Consider the following 19,949-nt stretch of genomic DNA (forward strand, 5'->3'; position numbering starts at 1 on the left):
AAGTTCAAACCTTGAAATTGCTAGGAGTCTGACCAGTGGCTTAACCCCATTTTACAGATGAGTAAACTGAGGCCCCAAAGGAAATGGCGGTACCAAAGCTAAAGTTTTCATCCAACCACACTGTACACAGGGTCCCTGAAGTCCGCTTTTATTCATGTAAAAAAAATCCCCATATAAAGGGTTGGCCTCTACTCCCCGGGACTTGAGGGCTGCATCCAGCTACTGCTCCTTGGGAGTGGGGGACAACCATCTTGTTCGACTGTAGTGGAGTATAAGCCCCAGCCATTTCTAGAGGCCTGGAGTTAGAAGGGAGGCTAAGGACCAAAGAAGCCCCAAGGAAACGACGGGGGTTAGTGTGAGGCATTTGCCTCAGATTTTAAAAAAATAAAATTTCTAAAGATAAGAGGTTAACAAAAAAGAAAAACCAAAGCATTAGTGTCTTCTACCCACAGCCCAGTGCCCACCCAGTCCTGTGGCCACCTCTTGCTTAGCCAGTTCAGAGCTGGGTGTTCTCCTCCTGGCTCTCCGAGTCAGCTCCAGATAGGTGCCCACCACTCCCAGGCGCATGACCATTGCTGGCACAGGCCACCAGGGGGCTGTCCCCCAGCGCCTCTGAAGTCTCGCCGAGCAGGCACCGACGGATCTCCTGGGGCAACCTCTCCCGCTGTTCCTGACACTCCTGGGTCAGCTGGGCCAGCAGCTGCAAGAGGATGAGTGTCCCGGAGGGGCCAGGCTGCCCAGCCCCCTCGCCACCCGCCTGTCCGCCTCCTCTGGGCCTCACCTTGGGCTCCTCTTCCACTAGCTGCTGGAGGATTTGCTGCTGCCCTGCCACGAGGCGTTCATGGCGCTGCTTCTGGGCCTCTTCCAGCTGTAAAGGAGGGCAAGAGTTGAGCTGAGGGAGGGCAAGGCCTGGGGGCGCTGAATGGTGGGGGGGTCGGCGCTCCCAAGGACACTAAAAGTGTTGGATATGATTCATATCCCAGGATGTCGGTGGGTGCAGTCCCTGGATAAAGGCATTAGGAGCCTTCTGGAGAGCAATGTGGCACCAAGCCAGGAAGAGAGGTGGGGCTCACTCACCCGTCGGATGGAGTTGACTGACTCCGTGATGTGCCTCCGATTAATCTCTGTCAGTTCCCTGCAGAGGTGAAAGGGATGGCTGGGTGCCCAGGCTTTCTCCCTGCCTCCCCTCACTCAATGGCGCCTGGCCCCAGCACACTTACACCTCCTTCTTGTGTTTCTCTCTTGTCTTGGCCTCTGAGATACTATTGTTGCGCTTCCTGTCCAGGATCTTCTGAAGCTCCTTCTTCTCCCTGCAGCAGCAAAGAGGGACAGGACTGGGTCAGAGGCGGGGCTCTGGGCGCCAGAGTCCCACCGCACTCCACTCACACAGGATCTTCTGTCTTTACCTTTCATTCATCTCCTTCAGCCTCTTGAGCTGAGTTGAGTGTGCGTCCAGGACAACCTCCCTGAGCCGCTGCTGAGCCTGGGGAGGCAGGCAGCCAGAAGGTAACGTGGGGCCGATGCGGGCAGCTTCCTGGTCCACACAGGAAGCTGACTCTCCCTGCCAACACCACACGCCCCTCTCACCTGTCTCAGGTGCTCCAGCCTCCGGTCCGTCTCTGCATCTGCCTGGGCCTCCCTCAGCTCCAGCAGGCTCTGTACCTGTCGGTTCTGGAACTCTCGATACTGCTTGGCTTCCATTTCCTCCTCCATGTCCTCATTGGTAGCTCTGCCCCTGTAGGGAGAACTTTCTCAATAATGCCAGGTCTTGGTATAGGAGGACAGTTAGAATAGGGCTCAATGCCAGCAGGCAGTGGCAGGCACCAGCCAGGTGAAGTATGCTATGCAAATCAAGAGGCCCAGCAGGGGTCAGCAGCTGTTCTTTAGCTCCACACAGGAGTTGGGTTCCTGTTTCTTGGCGGGGGAACTTCAGAAGAGGTGGAACTCCCAGGAAAGAGTGAGGACCCAGTATGGGAGCCTGCCTTCACCTCCCTGTCATCTGAGCATGCCCACCCAGCCTGGAGACTCACACGCACACTTCCCTCCAATGTTGCTGTCAGCACACCACACAGGTGACAACAGGCTGCAGGGCACTCACGGGGCACTGGGGGAGGGCCGGCACTTGCCCTCAGCCCTGGCCTGGGCCAGTGCATCCAGGAGGCGGCGGGTGAGGGCCACAGCCTTGCGCTGGTGTTTTTTATGCAGCTCCCTCAGGTCTCGATCCTGCCGGCTCTGGAGCTTCATCATAGCCTTGTGGCTTCGGAGCTCCTCCAGAGGGCTAGGGGTCACGTCTGCAAGGGGGAGCAAAGGAGGCAGGGTAGCAGGCAAGGTGGGCCCGAGGTGGGCCAGGCATGGCTGAGCTGGGTGGGGCTGATGCCCACCAGGTGATCATGCCCCAGCTTAGACCTCTTACCAGAGAGGATGCTGGCAATCAAATCATCTCGCTGCCCTGGAAAGCAGAGCCGTGGTGAGAAGCTGAGGGATCTGGCTCCCCTTGGCCCACCCGTAGCACAGGCTGTCCCTTACCTGGGCTACTGAGGGAGGTGCTAGTGGGGGAGGTGGTAGGGCCTGGAGGCCATCGAGGCGAAGCTTCCAGTGGGTTAGGTGTGGGGTTGGAGGAGACCTGTGACCCTGGCTGTTGAGACTGGGTCTCCTGATAAGTCTCTGTACTGGCTTGAGCCTGTAAGGGAGAATGCCCTTTCTAAAGATGTTCTCTCCATCCCTCTTGGGTCCTTCCACCACCTGATGCCCTATACCCCTACCAGCTCCCTCTGCCTGCACAATGAGGAGATAAACAACAGGCGCCCTAGACCCTTGTTCACAGCAGCCAGGAAGGCTGTTACCAGATCACTGCATGTCTTCAACTCTCAGATGATTCTGGAAAAGCCTGGCCCAGCCCCAAGAGTCCTCCCTCTGTCCCTCCCTCCCTTGCCTGGTGGTTTGTCCTCCTCCTGGATGCTCAGCTGCTGATTTAATCAGCAAAGGAAGCAACTGCAGAGCGGGCACCAGTCTCTTCGACTAACAGCTCCTCACAGCCCTAATTGCAGTCATCTCTTTCCTGGCCGCCACAGGCCCCATGGGGACTGGGTCAGGACATGTGGCTGAACCTCTCTCTGCTCCTGACACCTCCCACTGAAGCCGCTATCTCCTCATGGCTTTTCTGGCTTCCAGTGTCCCAGTGTATGTAAACCCCAGGCTCTGACCCCACCTGGGGCTTGAGAAAATCCAGTCTAGACACAACGCAAATCAGTGCAACTGGGTATGTCCTCTTTCAAGAGTCCACAACTGGAGCTGCGGGCAGAGCATTTGCCTGGCCTGCTTAAGACCCTGGGCTCCATCCATATCCAGCATTGGGGGAGAAGAGGTAAGGGGTTAGAAAACTGACTGACTCAGCAAAGTGTTTGCCATAAAAGCATGAGTTCCTGTGGTCAGATCCCTTCGTGCCTATAGCCCCAGTGCTGGGGTAGGCAAAGACAAGGGGATCCCCTGAGTTCACTGGCCAGCCAGTCTGGTTCAATGAGAGACCCTACCTCCGAAAATAAGGTGAAGTGTGTCTCTAGAAAACCACAGACACACATATGTACACACATACCAACATGTTTACACACAGAAGCAAAAACCCATAGCCCTTCCGCCCATGGCAAGCCATCCAACACCCCTGTGCAACATGGCAGAAAGGTCAAGCTTTCGGGGCTGAAAATGCACTGGGATCCCAGCCAGGCTGTATGAGGCCGAGCCACTTCCCATAGCCTCAGTGTCCCATCTCTTGTGAGGAACATGGCAATGAGCCAAGGATGTGACTGACCTCCCTCTAGGCCTGGCAGCAAGCTGGCACTTAGCAGCCACTTGACTTCATTTCCAGGTTTGAATGAGACAAAAGAACCCAGAAAAGGGAGCAGGCTTCCCAGGCATGAGCTGGGCTGGTGAGACATGAAACCAGGGTCTGCAGTAAGACACTTAACAGCATAGTTTGGAGAGAGGCATCAGATGGCAGGGCTGGGAGCTGGGGGTACCTGTGGAAGAGTTGTCCACTGGTCTCTAGTGTCATGGTGGGCCTAGCCCTGCCCACCTCCACTGTGGGCCCACTTACCTCACTCTCCCCAATGAGAGCGGCCAGCTGCTTGGCCCGCTGGTCCATCAGGCTGACGTGTTTGATGGGGTTAATGAGGGCCTCTGCATAGTCTAGAGGAAGCAGAAGGCCCAGTCTTCAGACCAAAGCCCAGGCCACACTCTTCCTGCCAGCACAGGGCTCCAAGGCTGGGAAGTCTGACACCGCTTGAACTGGGGCACCTAATTTAGCCATTGCCCAACCCCAGCCCCCACCCTTCTGGCTCCTGCTGTGGCCTACCACCCTGCCTCACCCTGGTGGTCATCTGGGATGTAGTCAGAAGCCTCAGTGTAGATAAGCAGGGCAGGCAGGCACAGTGGCTGGTTGGCCTCATTTCGCAGGCAGACATAGTGATATCCTGGGTGGGCAGGACAGCAAGGTGGGTAGGCCTGGCTAAATCCCCAAGCCACCCCAGTGCCACCCAATACCCGAGGACTCACCTGAGCGAATAGCAGAGACAGGCAGGATGCGGTGCCCAACAAATCTGCCACCCTCCTCAAAGGCTGCAATTCGAAGTGAGGCCAGCGTGGGCAGCACAACCTGTGGAGCCCAGACTGCTGAGCCATGGGGTAGACCTAAGACCATTATACCACAGCCACCAAGGCTTCACCCTCAGAGCACCGAAGCCCAGCTCAAGGGAGGACCAGTGACCACTAAGAGTCCTGAGGCAGGAACACCAGAAGCCCTCAGGGCGATCCATAGGACAAGACAGGTCACATCATGGCCTGCTTAGCAACTCAGTATAGTTCTGAGCCATGTGTATAAATTCAGGACACACCTCAACCAGGTCAAGAGTAGAGGCCACATTCCCATGACACATTACGAGGGAGATCAAGTTTGTAGCTGTGGTCTCTGGCAAGCGCTCCCTGCCTTGGAGATGAGGCAGGCAGTGTCTGTTCCTCATGTAGAGAAGGAACAGAATGACACAAAATAGGACATGCTGTCATCATCCCTACCCTACAGCCCCTGTCTCTCCTTATCACACCTGTCACTCAGAAGAGGACAGGGAACCCAAGCCTGACCCAGGGTCTGGAAGGTCATTTGCCCTTCCCATCTTCTGACCACCAGTCACTCCCAGGGCCTGACCCCTACTGAGAGCACGGGCAAATCAGGGTGGTTGGCATGCTACAATGTGGACTCACCTTGGGGAAGTCAAAGGGCTCCTCATCCCACACAGGGTTAAATGAGTTCCCCTGAGATGTCCGTGTGCGGTATTTGCGTCTTGTGTCAACTGGGAGACCAAACATGTCCACCTCGACATAGATACCCACCTTCCTGTCAGACAGGAACTGCCCCGAAATCACCTGGGGAAGGACAGCCCAGGAAAGAAAGTAAGGCAGCTGCTGCGTGTCTTGCCCTCAGAAAACCCTAGGCCCAACCCCGCCCAGGCCTCACCTTGACCCGCAAGGCGTTGGCCACTATGCCATCTACGATGACCTCGGTGAAGGGGTCAAAAGACTTGTCCGGCCGCCGCATGAACTCAGGCTTGAGCAAGTACCCACTGCGCCCGTTGTACTCAAACACGCCTGCGTTGAGCTGCATTGGCATGTCTGTAGGCAACATAGGCAGGGTCAGTTAGGTGGCCTAATGGGGGGCGGTCAGCCAGAGTTCAAAGCCCAGGACCAGGGATGATGGGTTCAAATGGACTCAAGGGTCCAGGTTCAAGAACAACTAGACAGGTGAGGGTCCACAGAATCAGCTAAGGGGAGGGCTCAGGACAAAGTCTGGGTTAAAGATGGGTCAGGGTTAAGGAGGATGTACTGGCCAGTTTTATGTCAACTTGACCCCAACCAGAGTCGCTTTGGAAGAGGGAAACTCATTTGAGAAAATGCCTCTCACCAGATTGGCCTGTGGTGCTTTTTTCTTTCTTTCTTTCTTTTTTTTTTTTTTTTTTGTTAATATGGGAGGGCTTATCCCACTGTGGGCCACCCCCGGGCTGGTGGTCCTGGATGCTGCATTCAGGCAGATTGAGCAAGCCACAAGAAGCAAGCCAACTGCAGCATTCCTCCGTGGCTTCTGCTCCAGTTCCTGACCTTGCTTCCCTCAGTGATAGGCTTGGAAACGGTAAGATGAAATAAACCCCTTCCTTCCCAAGTTGCTTTTGGTCACATTGTTTTTTCCCCACCAATAAAAACTCTAAGTGAGAGGGCCAGAGCTCACCCAAGGTCTGGAAGTTGAGGGCAACAAGCTGGCAACCCACATTCCAGAAGAGGTGAGGCATGTAATTGGAGGAGTCCACACGGGTGCCCTTGGGATAGATGCGGCTAAGCTGCTTTTTGTTGTATCTGTGGTTGGTGGTCAGGGCCATAAGGGGGCGAGAGACACCCGCTGCCAGTCTCCACCTCTGGCCCCATCCCGAGGCTCTCAGAATCCCATTCCCTGCAAAGCTGTCCCTGCTGCCCCAGGCCTTCACACCTCAACCTACTGAGGACCCCACGCATATGGCCATCCTCCCTGCCTGACCCCATTCCAGGGCCCAGTGACTGGGAGGATACTCCACAAACTCCATGGGACTCTTGGTCAGTTGCTCCATTGCCTTGGTCTCAACGAAGGATGACATCTCGAAGCACTTGTTCCTTTCTGGGGGTGGTGGAGGGAAGGTGTAATACCTGGCAAGGCCGGGCAGGGCCAGCTCCCCGTCACCCATCCCCACTCACTTCGAGCCGCTTCAAAGGACTTGAACTTGACAGGCTCAATGTAGTTGACAAGTGTCGACATCTCCTCGGTGGCATTGACCTCACTGCTGGCTGTGCCCTGCGGGCCCCAAACTCAAGGTCAGCATTACCAGATGTCCCTTACTGCTCCCCGCCCCCCCACCCACACACAAAAGAGGGGCTGGCCCTTTCCCACACCTGCAGTCATACTGCCCAGCAGCTTCCTGTAAGATGGCATATCACCTTGATAAGAGGCTTCTCACTGGCCTGCGCACGCGCGTGCACACACACACACACACACACCCTCCCCAACTCAGGGGCTCTCTCAAATCTACCCTCCCACAACAGCCACAGTGACCTTTCTGTCACCTCTACGCCCCAGAATTCCCCTTGAAACCCCCTCTTCTTGTACTAGTCTCTCCTGACACAGGGCCTTGGCACTTGCTAGTCTGACCTCTTTAGGTTTAAGTCTGTCTGCTTCAGCTTCCCGCCACAGCACAGTCCCTTTTCCTGACTCTGCAATTCTGTATCCTCTTTTACTTAAACTCTTCTTTTTCAGTATTTTCTTTTTTTTTTTTTCCTTTCTTTTTTCTTCCTTAGTTTATTAACTTATTATGTATACACTGTTCTGCCTGCATGCCGGAAGAGGACACCAGATCTCATTATAAACGGTTGTGAGCTACCATGTGGTTGCTGGGAATTAAACCTTTGGAAGAACAGCTAGTGCTCTTATCCTCTGAGCCATCTCTCCAGCTTATTTAAACTCTTAACTCTATTTACTACTTTCGTGTGTGTGTGTGTGTGTGTGAGAGAGAGAGAGAGAGAGAGAGAGTGTGTAAGTGTGGGTACTTGCTGCCACAGTGTACACACGTGGATCAGAGGACAAGCTCTGGGCGTCAGTTCTGTCCTTCTGCCTTGGGTTCCGGGTGTCACACTCAGGCCACCAGGTGAGCACCACCGCTGGCTATGTCATCTTGCCAGTCCTGTTCTCTAATACTCATTTTTTTTAATAATTATTTTTATTTATTTATTTTGAGACAGTCTATGTTGCTCTGGATAGCCTAGAACTCACTGTGCAGGTAGACCAGGCTCAACTCAAACTTAGAGATCTAGCTGCCTCTGTCTCCTGAGCACGGAGATTAATGGCACGCACCGGCACGCTCTGTTTGTTTGTTTGAGACAGTTTCTCTGTGTGGCCTTGACCGTTGTGGAACTCACTCTGTAGAAAGGCCGGCCTCAAACTCAGAGATCCACCTATTCATGCCTCCCAAGACTAGGATTAAAAGCGTGTTCCCCAACACCTGGCTAGCTGTTATTGTTGCATTTTATTTGTTTATTTATATGTAAGGGGGACAGGCATGTAGAGGCAGCTGCTTTTACTAGCTTTTACTGCTTTGACTTGCATCCTAACTCTTGCATACTCATTCGCGCACCTGCTTAAACTGGGGCCAACATGCACCAAGCTCCCAGAGAGCAAACGACCAGCACAATGGCTGCCACCAAGCAGGTGCTCAGCAAACCCGCCTGTGGTCCTCACCTCATCAGTGGTGGGTTTTTTCGGATCCGTGGTTTCCTCTTCTTCTTCATCTTCCTCCTCATCCTCTCGGTCAGCAGGTATGAGAACATTAGGTCCCCGGTTGAGGCCCTCCTCACCCACAGACTTCTGGGGCTCCAGGCTGGTCTTCTCAAGTCCTACCTCCTCCCCATTGCTTAGGCCAGGACAGCTGTCAGAGCTGGGGGACCCTGTCCGAGGGCCAAGGGTCAGATGTCAAACCACAGACTCATGCTGAGGCCTGAAGGTTGTGCTCAGTAGGGGTAGGGTGTGCCCTCTTAGACGAGTACAGCTTTGGGAGAGGGTAGAGGTCAAGGTCTGGGTAGCATTAAAGCTGTGGTTGCCCAGAGATGTCACAGGTCACAGTTATATATAGCAGGGAACTAGAACAGTCTGAATAGCAGCTAACCAGTAACATAGTGGGGCTGCAAACTGGGCTCCCCAGAGCCATACCCAGCAGGAATTACTGGGGTGAGCAGTGAAGTGTCACGTGATGATGGACCTCAATAAAGTGACTGGGCAAAGGTTAGCTGAAATTTTAAGTAGCTGGTTGAACAGAGTCAGTAGAGGTTACTGACTGGGGCCCAAGGGAATCAAGTGTCTGGGGCCCAAGGGAAGAGGTTCGATGAGGTCAAAGGTCAGAATCCAAAGCCCTACCCTGGCCAGACAGCAGTGATACATTGGAAGTCAGGGCTGCGAGATCACTACCCAGCCAAGAGGTGGTAAGAAAGGAGGTCAGGGGCCAAGTGATGGAGACAATGGGGTAAGAGGTTAAGTCACTGTTAGGATCAGGGCTGGAGGTCAGGCCAGGCCATACCAAGCTGAGGTGAGGAGGGCTCTGTGGCGGCTGAGCTCTCACTCAGGGCTGAGTTGCTCTGCTCCAGTGGCCGCTTGCGAACTGAGCTGTCTGGGGCGCCTGTGCTGGGCCGATGTCTCTTCTTATTCTTCACCAAGATACGACCCATCAGGTCCTGTGGACTAGGCAGGGGAACGCCTGCAGATAGCTGGGCAGTGTGGACAAGTCAGGACCTGTTCAGTCACCCTTCACCTCCATACACCCTGCCTTAACTCCAAGCCCCCCATACCGGGTACTTGTCCAGTGGATCAATGAGCAGCGCATCCCCAAAGATAGAGCGGCAGTACTCAGCCATCTTGGCCTGCTGCTTTGCCCTGTGGGGACAAGGTCAGAGGTCTGAGGTTCCCAGGGGAAGTTGAGGCAGCTCAGGCCAGAGGCCTATAGAGTGGGTGAGCATCCCCAGGGTCAGAAGTGATGAAAGCATTAAAGCACGAGGGCTGCGCTGGGGTCTACCCTCCCTCAGAGGGCTCTCTAGAGATGCCCCGGGCAGGCCCACTCACGAGTCCACATGGTTCTCGAAGGAGAGGATGACAGGATAGGGTGAGGTCTTGAAGGCTGACTCAGCAATGGCCTCCAGCACATCACGTAATGGCACCTCAGTGGTCATGGTGAAACCATGGGTAATGAAGGGCTCTTCCTCTGGTGGCCGTCCTTTCCATACATCCAGCTCCACACAGCGGCAACCCCACAGCAGTGCCTGGCGGTACATCTCCACCGACGACGTCCCAGCCAGCTGGCCCGCTGCAGGTGAGGCAGGGTCACTATCCACTGGCCACCCAGCTCCATGTGGGACCAACCCAGACTGGGGATAGAGAGGCCCCTAACATAGCCCAGTTCCAGGTGGTACACTCTGGCCAGCCTGTTGGTCCTCCACTCACTGTGGAGCCAGCACCACCTCCCCCAGAAGGAAAGCGCAGACATCCTAAACCCCAGTCCCTGGCATTCACCAGGTGGGCACAGAGTGGGCATTCAATAGCAGACCCAGCTGGCTCCTCCCCCAAGGCTCACATTCTCTCACACAAAACACCCCCAGCACTGCCCCACTAGCCTGAACTATGGGCTCCGAGTTACCTTCCAGAGCTCCCTAGGACCTAACTAGTATTTACTGTATCTACTCCTGCCACCCATGCCCGGCCCGCACCAGCCATAACACCTTCCTGCCTAGGGGGAGCACCTCCCTGCCTCCAACCTAATCTCCACAGAACCTCTGACGACCTCCCAGGGCCCAGTGCTTCCCCGCTTCAGGCCGTCCAAAGAAACTCTTTGCCATTCACACGGAATTGGGAAGCCTTCCAGACCTGCCTCCGCTTTCCAGCCTTCCCTCACAGGCCGAATCCTACCGTGTGCCTGCCTGGAGGCCCATGTTCCACCCATCCCCTGGCTTCCTTTTTTGCGTCTCCTGGGTCTATGCACGTGGTAGACCAGCACTCGATCCCTGAGTTGCACCCTCAGCCCTTTTTTACTTCTAAAACCACCTCCTTCTTGTCCAGGCATCTGTACAGGCTACTCCTGCACAATGCCAACAGATATGCCTCAGTCCCTCCCCAAGGACACTTCAAGACACCCACCCATGAGGCACCACCCCACAGAGAAACTGACTCAAGGGCAAGGGGGCTGCTCCTGCCCCTTCCCCAGAGTTAGCCAATGAATTATCAGGTTGAAAGCTTGTCCCCCACAGGAGAAGCACGTGAGGGCAGAGGATGTGGGCGGGTTTGCTCCCTGCTCGCTCTCTCTCTCACCAGTGAGATAGGTGTTGTGTGAGGAATTGATGAAGTATGCGCTCAGTGGCTGTGTCATGTCCATGCTGAGATCCAGGGCCTCCAGAGGCAGAATGCCATTCTCCTCCCCTCCCAGGTAGCGGCTGAAGCCCTCCATAGACATCTGGTCTGGGGATGGGGTACCAACAGGTCAGCTGGGCTTGGTCCATTCCCGCCCCCGCTGCCCCACTGCCACTAGCCGCTCACCGCGCTCCAGGAACTGCTGGTTAGGCTCATATTTCTCGATGAGCAACCGAGCCTGTGAGGGCCGCAGCGGCGGGTACAGCACTTCATTGAGTCTTGGGTCTCTTTGCTTCTGGTTGATAAAGTCCATGAGCTGCTCCAGGGTGAGGTATGGCTTGCCCTTGGCACCTCTGGAGGGGCCCAGAAGCTGGGTCAGGCTATAGGCTCGGCTCCCACCTGGTGCTAAGCCCTCACCCTGGGAGACGGAAGTGGGAAGGCCTGCCCCTAGCTTCAGCAGCCACAGATTGGTATTCCGGGCCTCAGTTTCCCTATCCTCTCTCCTGACAACTCAACACTATCAAGCAGAAGACAGACTAGCATCAGCATTCGTAAGGGCTTTAGAAGCTGCTAATTGCTCAGCCCCACACTCTGAGTCTCTAGACCCCAGCACTAGTCTTGGTTCTGGCCTCTCACACTATGGTGGCTCAGGCAGGTCCCACCACATGTCTGAGCCCCTTGGGTCACATCCTGAGTGGGCCCCTGTGGCAAAGGGGCCAGAGAGCTCCAGAAACCACATGAGTACCCTGGGCAGTTCCCTCCTTTCTCACCCTGGCACCACAAACCCGCCCACCTGAACCCCTCTTCACTGAGCAGAAGCCAGAGGCAGAGGCCAGCCTACAGGAGCCACTCCCAGGGGCTTACATCTCCAGCAGGATCTTGTCAATATCTGGTCGCAGACACAGCTTGTTCAAGAACCGCTCAAAGATTTCCAAGGAAAACTCATCGGGCCGGATGGACTCACTCTGAGGGTGAGGAGCGTGCAGTGAGAACCTAAGGTGGCCAGTTCCAGAAAGTGGGCACCCGCTATGACACCCCACCCTGCCCCACCCTCACCCTGGCCCCGGCCCCACACACCCGGTTGAAGTTGAGGCCACAGGACTCCAGCGCAGTCTCCACCCGCTTCTTGTCTGCTGAGAACATCTTCAGAATGCTGATGCAGGCGGGAGGGGTCAGGGTCAGTGGGGGGCAAAGTGCACCAAGGTCAGGGCAGGACAGAAGATGCTGAGGGGAAGGGGGTGCTCACTTCTTGACCGGAATCCGTCCATCCTGGTTCACCTGCAGCTTCAGCTTCGTGTATCTGGGGAAGCAGGTGCAAGGGTCAGATCTGAAGACTGGTCAGCTGGACCCCCAATGCTCCCCTGGGTAACCCATGGCTCACGCTTTCCGCAGGAAGGTGTTCCGGGAGGCGTTCTGAGCCAATATGTTCATAGCTAGTTTAAACAACTCCTCGGACCAGACCTGGGAATTAGCACACAGGGAAGAGGTGAAGGGGACAGAGGGGCTAGCCCGGCCACAGCCTACATCCAGAAGAGGGTCTGGTGTATATAACATCAAGAGGACACAACTGGGCGTGGTGGCTCATGCCTGTAATGCCCACACCTGAGAAACTTGGGCAGGAGAATCGCCCTGAGGCCAGCCTGGGCTACATAATGTCTTCTAGTGAAGCATCTGCCCTCCTGGGTTGTCTCTTGACCCCAACCCACCTTGACTGTGTCATCTTGCACAGCCATGAAGTTCAAGAACGTGATGTTTACTGGGTCTGGCCCAGCCACCACTGTCATCAGCTTCTCCTCCACCCGGGCGTCAGGGCCCCCAAAGCCCAGGACTTCTCGAATCTTGGGGTCCTGTGTAGTGAAAGCCAAGGGTGAGGAGAAGGAGTGTCTTGTCCCCTGACAACCCTGTCAGTAGGAGGTCTTATCTCTCACCTTGGGCAGGCGGGCATAGCGGCCTGTCCTTGTGTCCCTGATGGAGCTGATGTCCAATGTGTCTACCTCCTGGGGAAACCAGAGCCAAGGTTTATGTCTAAGAAGTACGAGGGGACTTTAATCTTCCCACCCAGGCTGGAGAATGGCCATGCCCTGGCTAGGCCTTACCCCCAGGACAAGGGGACTGGGCAGAGGTCACCCATACGGGCCAGAGCCGGCAGCACCGGCACCACTCTCACCATGTTGGGTCCAGTCCAGTACAAGAAGAAGCCACTGGGATCCACACGCAGGGTTACCAGGTTCCGACTGGAGGCCTCCTGAGGGCAGTACAAGAGAACAAAGGGGCCCTGGAGTGAGAGCTGGGGTAGGCTGGGTTCCTGCCAGGGACCCACGAGGAAGCACCTCCAGCCTATGGGTGCTCCTGGAGATGAAGACTAGCATAGCACACAGGCTCAGCCCCCAACGCCCCACCCAGTTTCCCCTCCGCCCTGAGGTTCTATCCCATAGGCTACTAGCTATGCTGGCCCCATCACCCAGCCTTTGCCACACCCTCTCCTGTGCTTTCCTTTCTTCTCTGCCCTTGACAGTGCTGTGGAGGCCTCCAGGAGCCCATCCTAGCCTTGGTTTCCGCAGAATGCCTGGGAGGTCAGGGGTGCTGGAACCCTCTGCCTCACAGCCCCCTTTACTTTGGCACATTCCTACTGTATCAGAGCAGAGAGGCTTGGGAGCCTGCATCTGAAGCCTTTCTGTGTCCCTTGAGGCCTCCCAGTAACTGGCCACCCTAAGATCTGTTTTAAAGCTCATCATCCACCATACTGTACCTTATTCGATCCCCATCGCCTCTAGGCTCACCCATCTTATAGAAGAGCCCCCCCCCCCAGATGACTAGGCAGGGAGTTTAATCTTCTTCCTAACAGCCCTCTGGGGACTGACAGAGGGCAGGATACTAGGAATATACCCATTTTCTGAAAATTACTCTGTCACTGATGCCCAGGGCTATACCATGCGCTATGGACTAGCCAGGACTTACACTCCAGTCAGCAGAACTCCCCTTCAGCCAAAAGAGGATTCGAACCCCCAAACGGCTGCTTAGACAGTCCTGCCACCAGCAGTGCACACTCCCAGTCCCACAGCCCCAACTGTGAACCTTGTCCAGTTCTACATCCTGAATTTCAAAAGCCCCTCCCCATGCTCCCCAAAGTCCTGTGAGGTATGTCCTGCCATAACTCCCTCCTACCCAGGAGGAAACTGAGGAGTCAGGTTTTGCAGAGGTATACTAGCAAAGTCTTAGGACTTGGGAAACAGAAAGCCATGACCCCTGCAGGACCCCTGCTCCTGGTCTCATCGTCAACGTCACAGCAGAGGCCTCAGTATCTCTCTTGGGAAAAGGGGATTGCACAGCCCCCACCCATGCAGTCTTGGTTTACAAAAGGACAGCAGCTGTTCTGGGGACACAGGGCCCTAAACCCATGGGATTCATAATCCTTCCACTCTAACGGCAGGCAGACACTGGGTCCCAACCTCTCCAGGAGATTCCAAACCTTGCCCTGGGCCTGCCTACACAGCCTCAAGAAGTGCTAGAAAGGGGAAAATTAGTGGGTACTGTCCCTGGAGCCCCTGAGATACCGTCCTCAGGGGCCTAGCCTCCAAAGGCCACCCGGGACCCTGGCTCTTCAGTTCCAAACTGTGTTCAGCACCCCCACCCACCCCAGGCCCTCTCCCTGTTTCCACTTCCTTATTTGGGTTTATCACACTGCAAGGAAAAGGAGAAACTTTTCCCTTTAGGCTAGGCTGGGGGAAGGGGTCTCCTGGGGCCTCTGGGGTGCCTAGGCACCCCTTGCCCAGCACACCTGCCGCTAAAGCCACGCCCCCAGTCCCTCCCCTTAGTTCCCACTCCTGCCCCACCCAGCCGGAAAGAAACCTAGCGTCTTCCAGGCCTATGGCCCAACTGGGAAGGAACAGTAAGGAAGCTCAGGCCGCTGGGTTGAGGCCCTAGGGAGCGAGGGGCCCAGGGGGCAGGGGAGAGAACGGTACGAAAACGTGGGTGAGATGTAGGATCTGGATAAGAAGCCGCAGGTGGGCATCGGGAAAGTACCAGGGGAAAAGCAGTAAAAATGGGGGCCAGGATTTATTGGGGTTCAAAGTCACTAAGTTAAGGAGTGGGGAGCAAAGTTCCCAGAGTTGGAAGAACCTGGAAAGGGGCGAAGTCTCCAGTAAGGAGTTGGTGCTCCCACCTGAACAGAAAGCTCGCTGTCCAGAAGCGGGGCGAAGGGGTACCAACCAGGGCAGGGTGAAGAGTGATGAACAGAACTGCTCAGGCGCGGCACTGGGAAGAGGGGGATCCCAGTGGCACCCCACCCAGGACAAGGATGCCCTATGGCCCCGAGAGTCCAGTGCCAGGCGCAGGGATCTGGGGACCAGAACCAGAACCAGAATTCATCTGGCAAGGTTGGGAAAGAGTGTGAGAAGAGGGACAGGATTTACTGGGGTTCAAAGTCTCCACGCCAAGGAGTGGAGAGCCTAACTGACCACAGCTGAAGGACCAGGTTGCGGGGGGGAACAAAGTCTTCAATTACCAAGAGGACAGGGGACTCAAGTTTCCGGAGTGCAGCAAGGCTGGAATGGGGGGGTGCCATGGTCAAGCAACACTTAAGCGGGGGTCCCTGGCATCCAGCCGAATGTGAATGAAGGAATCCTCCGATCTTGGCAGGGCAGGGGACAACCACTCTTACCTCGTCCCATTTGATGAACTTACTCCCGCGCCGCAGGGTCTCCACCACGGTGGGCGGCTCCAGCTGCAGCGCGTGGACTCCGGGCCTGGCGCCTGCCATGGCCAAGCCAGGGGCGGCTCGGGGACCTACGGGGCCCCGACGGGAACCGACGGTGCCGCTGCTCTCCCCACACGCTCCCGCGCGGCCCGCTCCGGCCCCGCGGCGTCAGCGCCCGCCTGCCCGCCAGCCAGTCTGTCCCGGACGGACCGGAGACTCGGCGCCCGGCCCCGCCCCCGCCCGGCCCCGCCCCGTCGGGCGGTGCCGCCCCCTCCCACCGCGGCCTGACGGCCCGGACTGCGGCGGCGCCCCCTGGCGGTCGGGGCTGTGACTGCAGCCGGAGGGAGGATGGAGCGGAGTTGCGGGGGGCGGGAGGGTCTTTGTTGGTGGGCTCAGTAGGACTTAATTTTTCTGGGGTCTTAGATAAAGTGAGAGAGCTTGGGGCCACGGCACTATTGAGGGTGCACCTGAATGGACGGGTGTTGGAGCTGCTTAACGTGGGCCAAGGTCAGCCGGTTGTGGGCTCAGAGTATTTAAGGCGGAGATGATAAGGGTTGGGGGACGCAGAGCCTTATCTCCCACCCGACTCCTGCCGCACTTAACTGAGCTCAGGAAACGTCACCCCATCTCTCTCCATCCCACCCCACCCGCGTGCCCTCACTTCGCCTCCACCCCTCCTGCTGGAGCGCAGTCCCCCCTCCCAGGGAGCACTTAGCTGGCTAATGGGCCTCCCGCCGGCAGACGCCCCTCCCCCGTCCCTACCCTGGGAGGCTTGGAGCTGCCACCTCCTTTGAGGACCCAGGCATCCTGGCTTTCCAGAGAAAACCTTGGCGCAGTTCTTGTGCTGCTGACCCCGTGATGGGAGCCAGTGTCTGTGAGCCTCCTAGCTGAAAACTGCATAGTAAAGGATGGTTGTTTGCCCAGAGGGGACAGAAGCCTCGTGGGTGTCCCCAAAGGAGAGGTTGTGCAGCGCCTTGGCCCGCAGTAGGTGCCCTGAAATCTGTGTTCCAACGTTCGGAGGAACAGAAGGGGCAGGCGCATGGGCACCGGCAGGGGGTGGGGGCTGCGGCCCCTCCCGCAGGGCTTGGCTGGGGGGGGCTCCTGCCTGGGGGCCCCTGTGGGAGCCCCCCCAATACAGAGGAGGCAGCAGCAGCAAGTTTAAAGTAGAACTCATCCAGAGGGGCCAGCCAAGTCACCTAGAAACCCAGAAAGAGTTGGAGCTGGCTCTGGGGGAGGAGGGTCAGCCAAGGAGGAGCTTCCCTACTGGCGCCTTGGCCCCGGGCTGTCAGGCCTCAAGAGGAGCCCTGTCTGGCACTGGCTGTTCTCCAACTCTCCACCATAATGGCGGCAAACTTAATGAGTCTAGTTAGCTGTGGTCTGTGATTATTATCTCCACTTGAGGCCCAGAGAGGGGAAGGGACTTGCCCAAGGTCACACAGCTTCCTGTAAGGATTTCACCCCTAACTCTGACTTCCTGCCTCTGCTCCCCGCTCTGTAAGAGGAAAATAAAAAAATAAAAAGATAGGGAGGTGCAGGCCTGTGAGTCTCCACATCCTCTCACAGGACACTAAAAGGAATACCCCTTCAGAGCTCCATGTGCCACCAACCTCCTCTGGGGAACAGAACCATTCAGAATGGTGGTTGGCCTCTGTACCCACAGGCTTGGGTTTAAAGCCAGGACCCCCTTGTTCAAAGCCAGCCCCAGCCGTCAAGGTGGAATAAAAACACACACCCTCTATTAAGTAATGTGACAGCTAGGAAAGAAACCTGTGGGAATGTCAGGAAGGAGGAACGAAAGGCACAGGGGACCTTGCTCACCAACCCTAAGGTCAGGGGGACCTGGAATCAGGGCCTGAAACTATGCCTTCTGCAAGGAGACCTTCCCAGAAGCTTCTGGAAGCAGGTCCCTGGGAAACAGGATGGAAGCTGTTTGTCGGGCCAGGCCCTCCTCTTCCCCCACCACTAATCTCTTGAGGCCAGGCAGCCCCCCATTAGAAGGCTCCTTTCTCCTCCTTGAACACTTTCTTCCCGCCGTGGAATGGTAATAGGGCTTCTCGGCAAGCAGTAATGGGGGGACGAAAGCAGCATTTTCCGGCCTCTAGCCTTGATTAAGGGATTGGTCTGGGCCCACGGGTCCCTCCCCAGGGCCTCTGCTTCAGGGAGGCGCTTCAAGCATCCTTAGCTGCACTCTGGTGGGAGGGGGCTGGAAAAGGTGGAGCACAGGAAAAGGAAGCTACAGCCTGAGGCTGGATGAGAGGCTAGGCACACTCTGATCTTAGGAGGGCTGGTGGGTGAGCATAGCAGAGGCTCCAGAGCCTCTGGGTCACAGGGAGGTCAGGATCCGCTGCCTCCTAGTACAGGCTCCTGGCACCTGTGTGATCTGCCCACTTCCTGGGCAGAGTTGGGACTTGAATCCAACCCCTTGTGCTCCAAGGCTAGGCTTCTGTTTAAACAGCCCAGATTTCAAGAAGGCTTCGGGCCAGCAGACCCACCTTTCTTCTCACAGTGAATGGTCACAGAAAGGGACAAGACAGAGCAGCCATCCCCAGGAAAACCACGATGCCCTGGGGATAACACAGGAGGTGGCCAGAGGGGAAAGCAGGATGGGCATGCCCCTGAAAGGACCTGGTGTTTGAGCTGAACTGAAGACTTTCACATGAACTGTGAAGGTCAAGGGCCTGAAAAGTCCGTGCTCAGTCTAGTCACCTTGGGGGCACAGGCGGGGTTGAAGGTCTTCACTCATAGGCTGCACTCTCACAGTGTCTATCGGGCACTAGAGACCATTAAAATGTCTCTAATCTGTGAGTTCCTTCAAGGTACAAACCAATGCTGGTGTTGAAAAAGAGCTGCTCTGCCCTTGTTGGGGCGAGTTGTGCATGCAGGGAATCTGGTCCTGGGAAAAGTGACTCTCCTATTAGTTCAGGCATGGAAGGGGAGGTCAGGCTTGACATGCCCTACAGGGCAATAGCAGAAGCCAACCTCCCTGGCCTCACAGGCTAGCTGAAGGGAAGCTAATGTCGTGCGACGGGCCGGGGAGGGAGGGAACATCAGTTTACTCCACTGCTTCCTCTCCTGAGAACCAGGGGAGTCTGGCCCCAGCCAGTCTTCTCAGAGAGCAGCTCACTTCCCATCCTCACACACAAACACCATTCCCTACCTGTCTTCTCATTTTACTTAATTTCTTATTTATTGTCTCCTTTATCCCACGTTGGCTTCAAACTTACTAAGAAGCCAAGCATGACTTTGAACTTCCAAGCCCCCTGCCTCCACAGCTGTGATTCTAAGTGTGTGTACCACCACAAGCAGCTATGTGTGGTGCTGGAGATCAAACCCAAGGCATCGCGCTAGGCAAACGGTACCAAGGGAGCTGCCTCCCCAGACCTGTCCCCCTTCATTTTATTTTTCACACTGCTGGGACTCAAACCCATGCTTTTGTAAATGCCAGGCAAATGCTCTGCCCCTGACCTACATCCCTAGCCTTTGTGTCTTCTCTCCAAAAACAGCATTGAGGGGTCTACAGAGATGCCTCAGCAGTTAAGAACACTTGCTCTTGCAGAGGACCCAGGTTTGATTCCCAGCACCTACATGGTGGCTCAGATACATCTATAACTCCAGTTCCACAGAATTCTAAACTTTCTTCTGACTTGCACAACACATGGTGGTACACAAGCATACAAGTGGATAAAACATTTATAACATACACATAAAAAATCTTTTTTTTTTTTTTTTTTAAAAAGTAGCATTAAAAAGGAGCCTAAAATCCTGGGTTTGAGTTTGGATGCGGTACCATCTGTGTGACCCTGGACCAAAACATTGCTCTGAACCCCTCCTACTCAGGGGCTTTTTTTTCTCTGCAGCATCAGGGCTACAACCCGTTGAGCCTGTAATCCTGAGACTATTTGGAAATGAAGAGGAGGAGCCAGCCATAGAGACATCCAGAAAGTGCAATGCAACCTTGTGGGGTGGGATGAGGTGGGATGGGGGAGAGGGTACTAGCAGAAACTCTGCCTTAGTGTGTCAGGGCGTGTGTCACACAGCCTGAGCTCAAAATCCCAGCTCCCCCTAGATATGACTTAACTCTGTGCTCTCACACTTAAAATTTCCACGGGGTTTTCCTTCAGCCCTCAGATAAAGTCCATCATATTTTTACGGTCGTTTGTTCAACCAATAGAATGGAGTCCTTTGCTTGAGTCTTGAGTTTTAGGAGCTGGGGTTCTCTAGGTACTCAGCAGTTTCCTAAGGCCTGTAAGTGTGACAAGTAGCATGCCGTCCCAAGTTGGGCATCAGCAAAGAAAGTCCTCAGAG

The 19,949-nt window shown here is 55.7% G+C and overlaps 1 protein-coding gene across 1 annotated transcript; it reads right to left on the bottom strand.

Annotated features, from left to right (window-relative positions):
• Window positions 1-132: 132 nt before the first annotated feature.
• Plcb3 (phospholipase C beta 3) lies at window positions 133-15,880 on the bottom strand. The gene is made up of 31 exons (XM_021642276.2): window positions 15,609-15,880; window positions 13,116-13,193; window positions 12,877-12,945; window positions 12,655-12,795; window positions 12,330-12,409; window positions 12,195-12,248; window positions 12,026-12,101; window positions 11,813-11,913; window positions 11,135-11,301; window positions 10,910-11,056; window positions 9,671-9,911; window positions 9,400-9,484; window positions 9,132-9,318; window positions 8,300-8,505; window positions 6,766-6,862; window positions 6,604-6,688; window positions 6,269-6,393; window positions 5,504-5,658; window positions 5,251-5,412; window positions 4,549-4,648; window positions 4,362-4,466; window positions 4,091-4,182; window positions 2,527-2,680; window positions 2,414-2,449; window positions 2,099-2,291; window positions 1,588-1,735; window positions 1,407-1,483; window positions 1,221-1,310; window positions 1,078-1,135; window positions 782-868; window positions 133-700 (listed from the first exon to the last, which is right to left on the bottom strand). The coding sequence occupies exons 1-31, from the start codon at window positions 15,705-15,707 to the stop codon at window positions 497-499; spliced, it is 3,699 nt and encodes a 1,232-aa protein (XP_021497951.1). The 5' UTR covers window positions 15,708-15,880; the 3' UTR covers window positions 133-496.
• Between the last annotated feature and the right edge of the window lie 4,069 nt (window positions 15,881-19,949).

The sequence above is a fragment of the Meriones unguiculatus genome, chromosome 1 (assembly GCF_030254825.1).
Source record: "Meriones unguiculatus strain TT.TT164.6M chromosome 1, Bangor_MerUng_6.1, whole genome shotgun sequence".
In the NCBI taxonomy this organism is placed as follows: Eukaryota; Metazoa; Chordata; class Mammalia; order Rodentia; family Muridae; genus Meriones; species Meriones unguiculatus.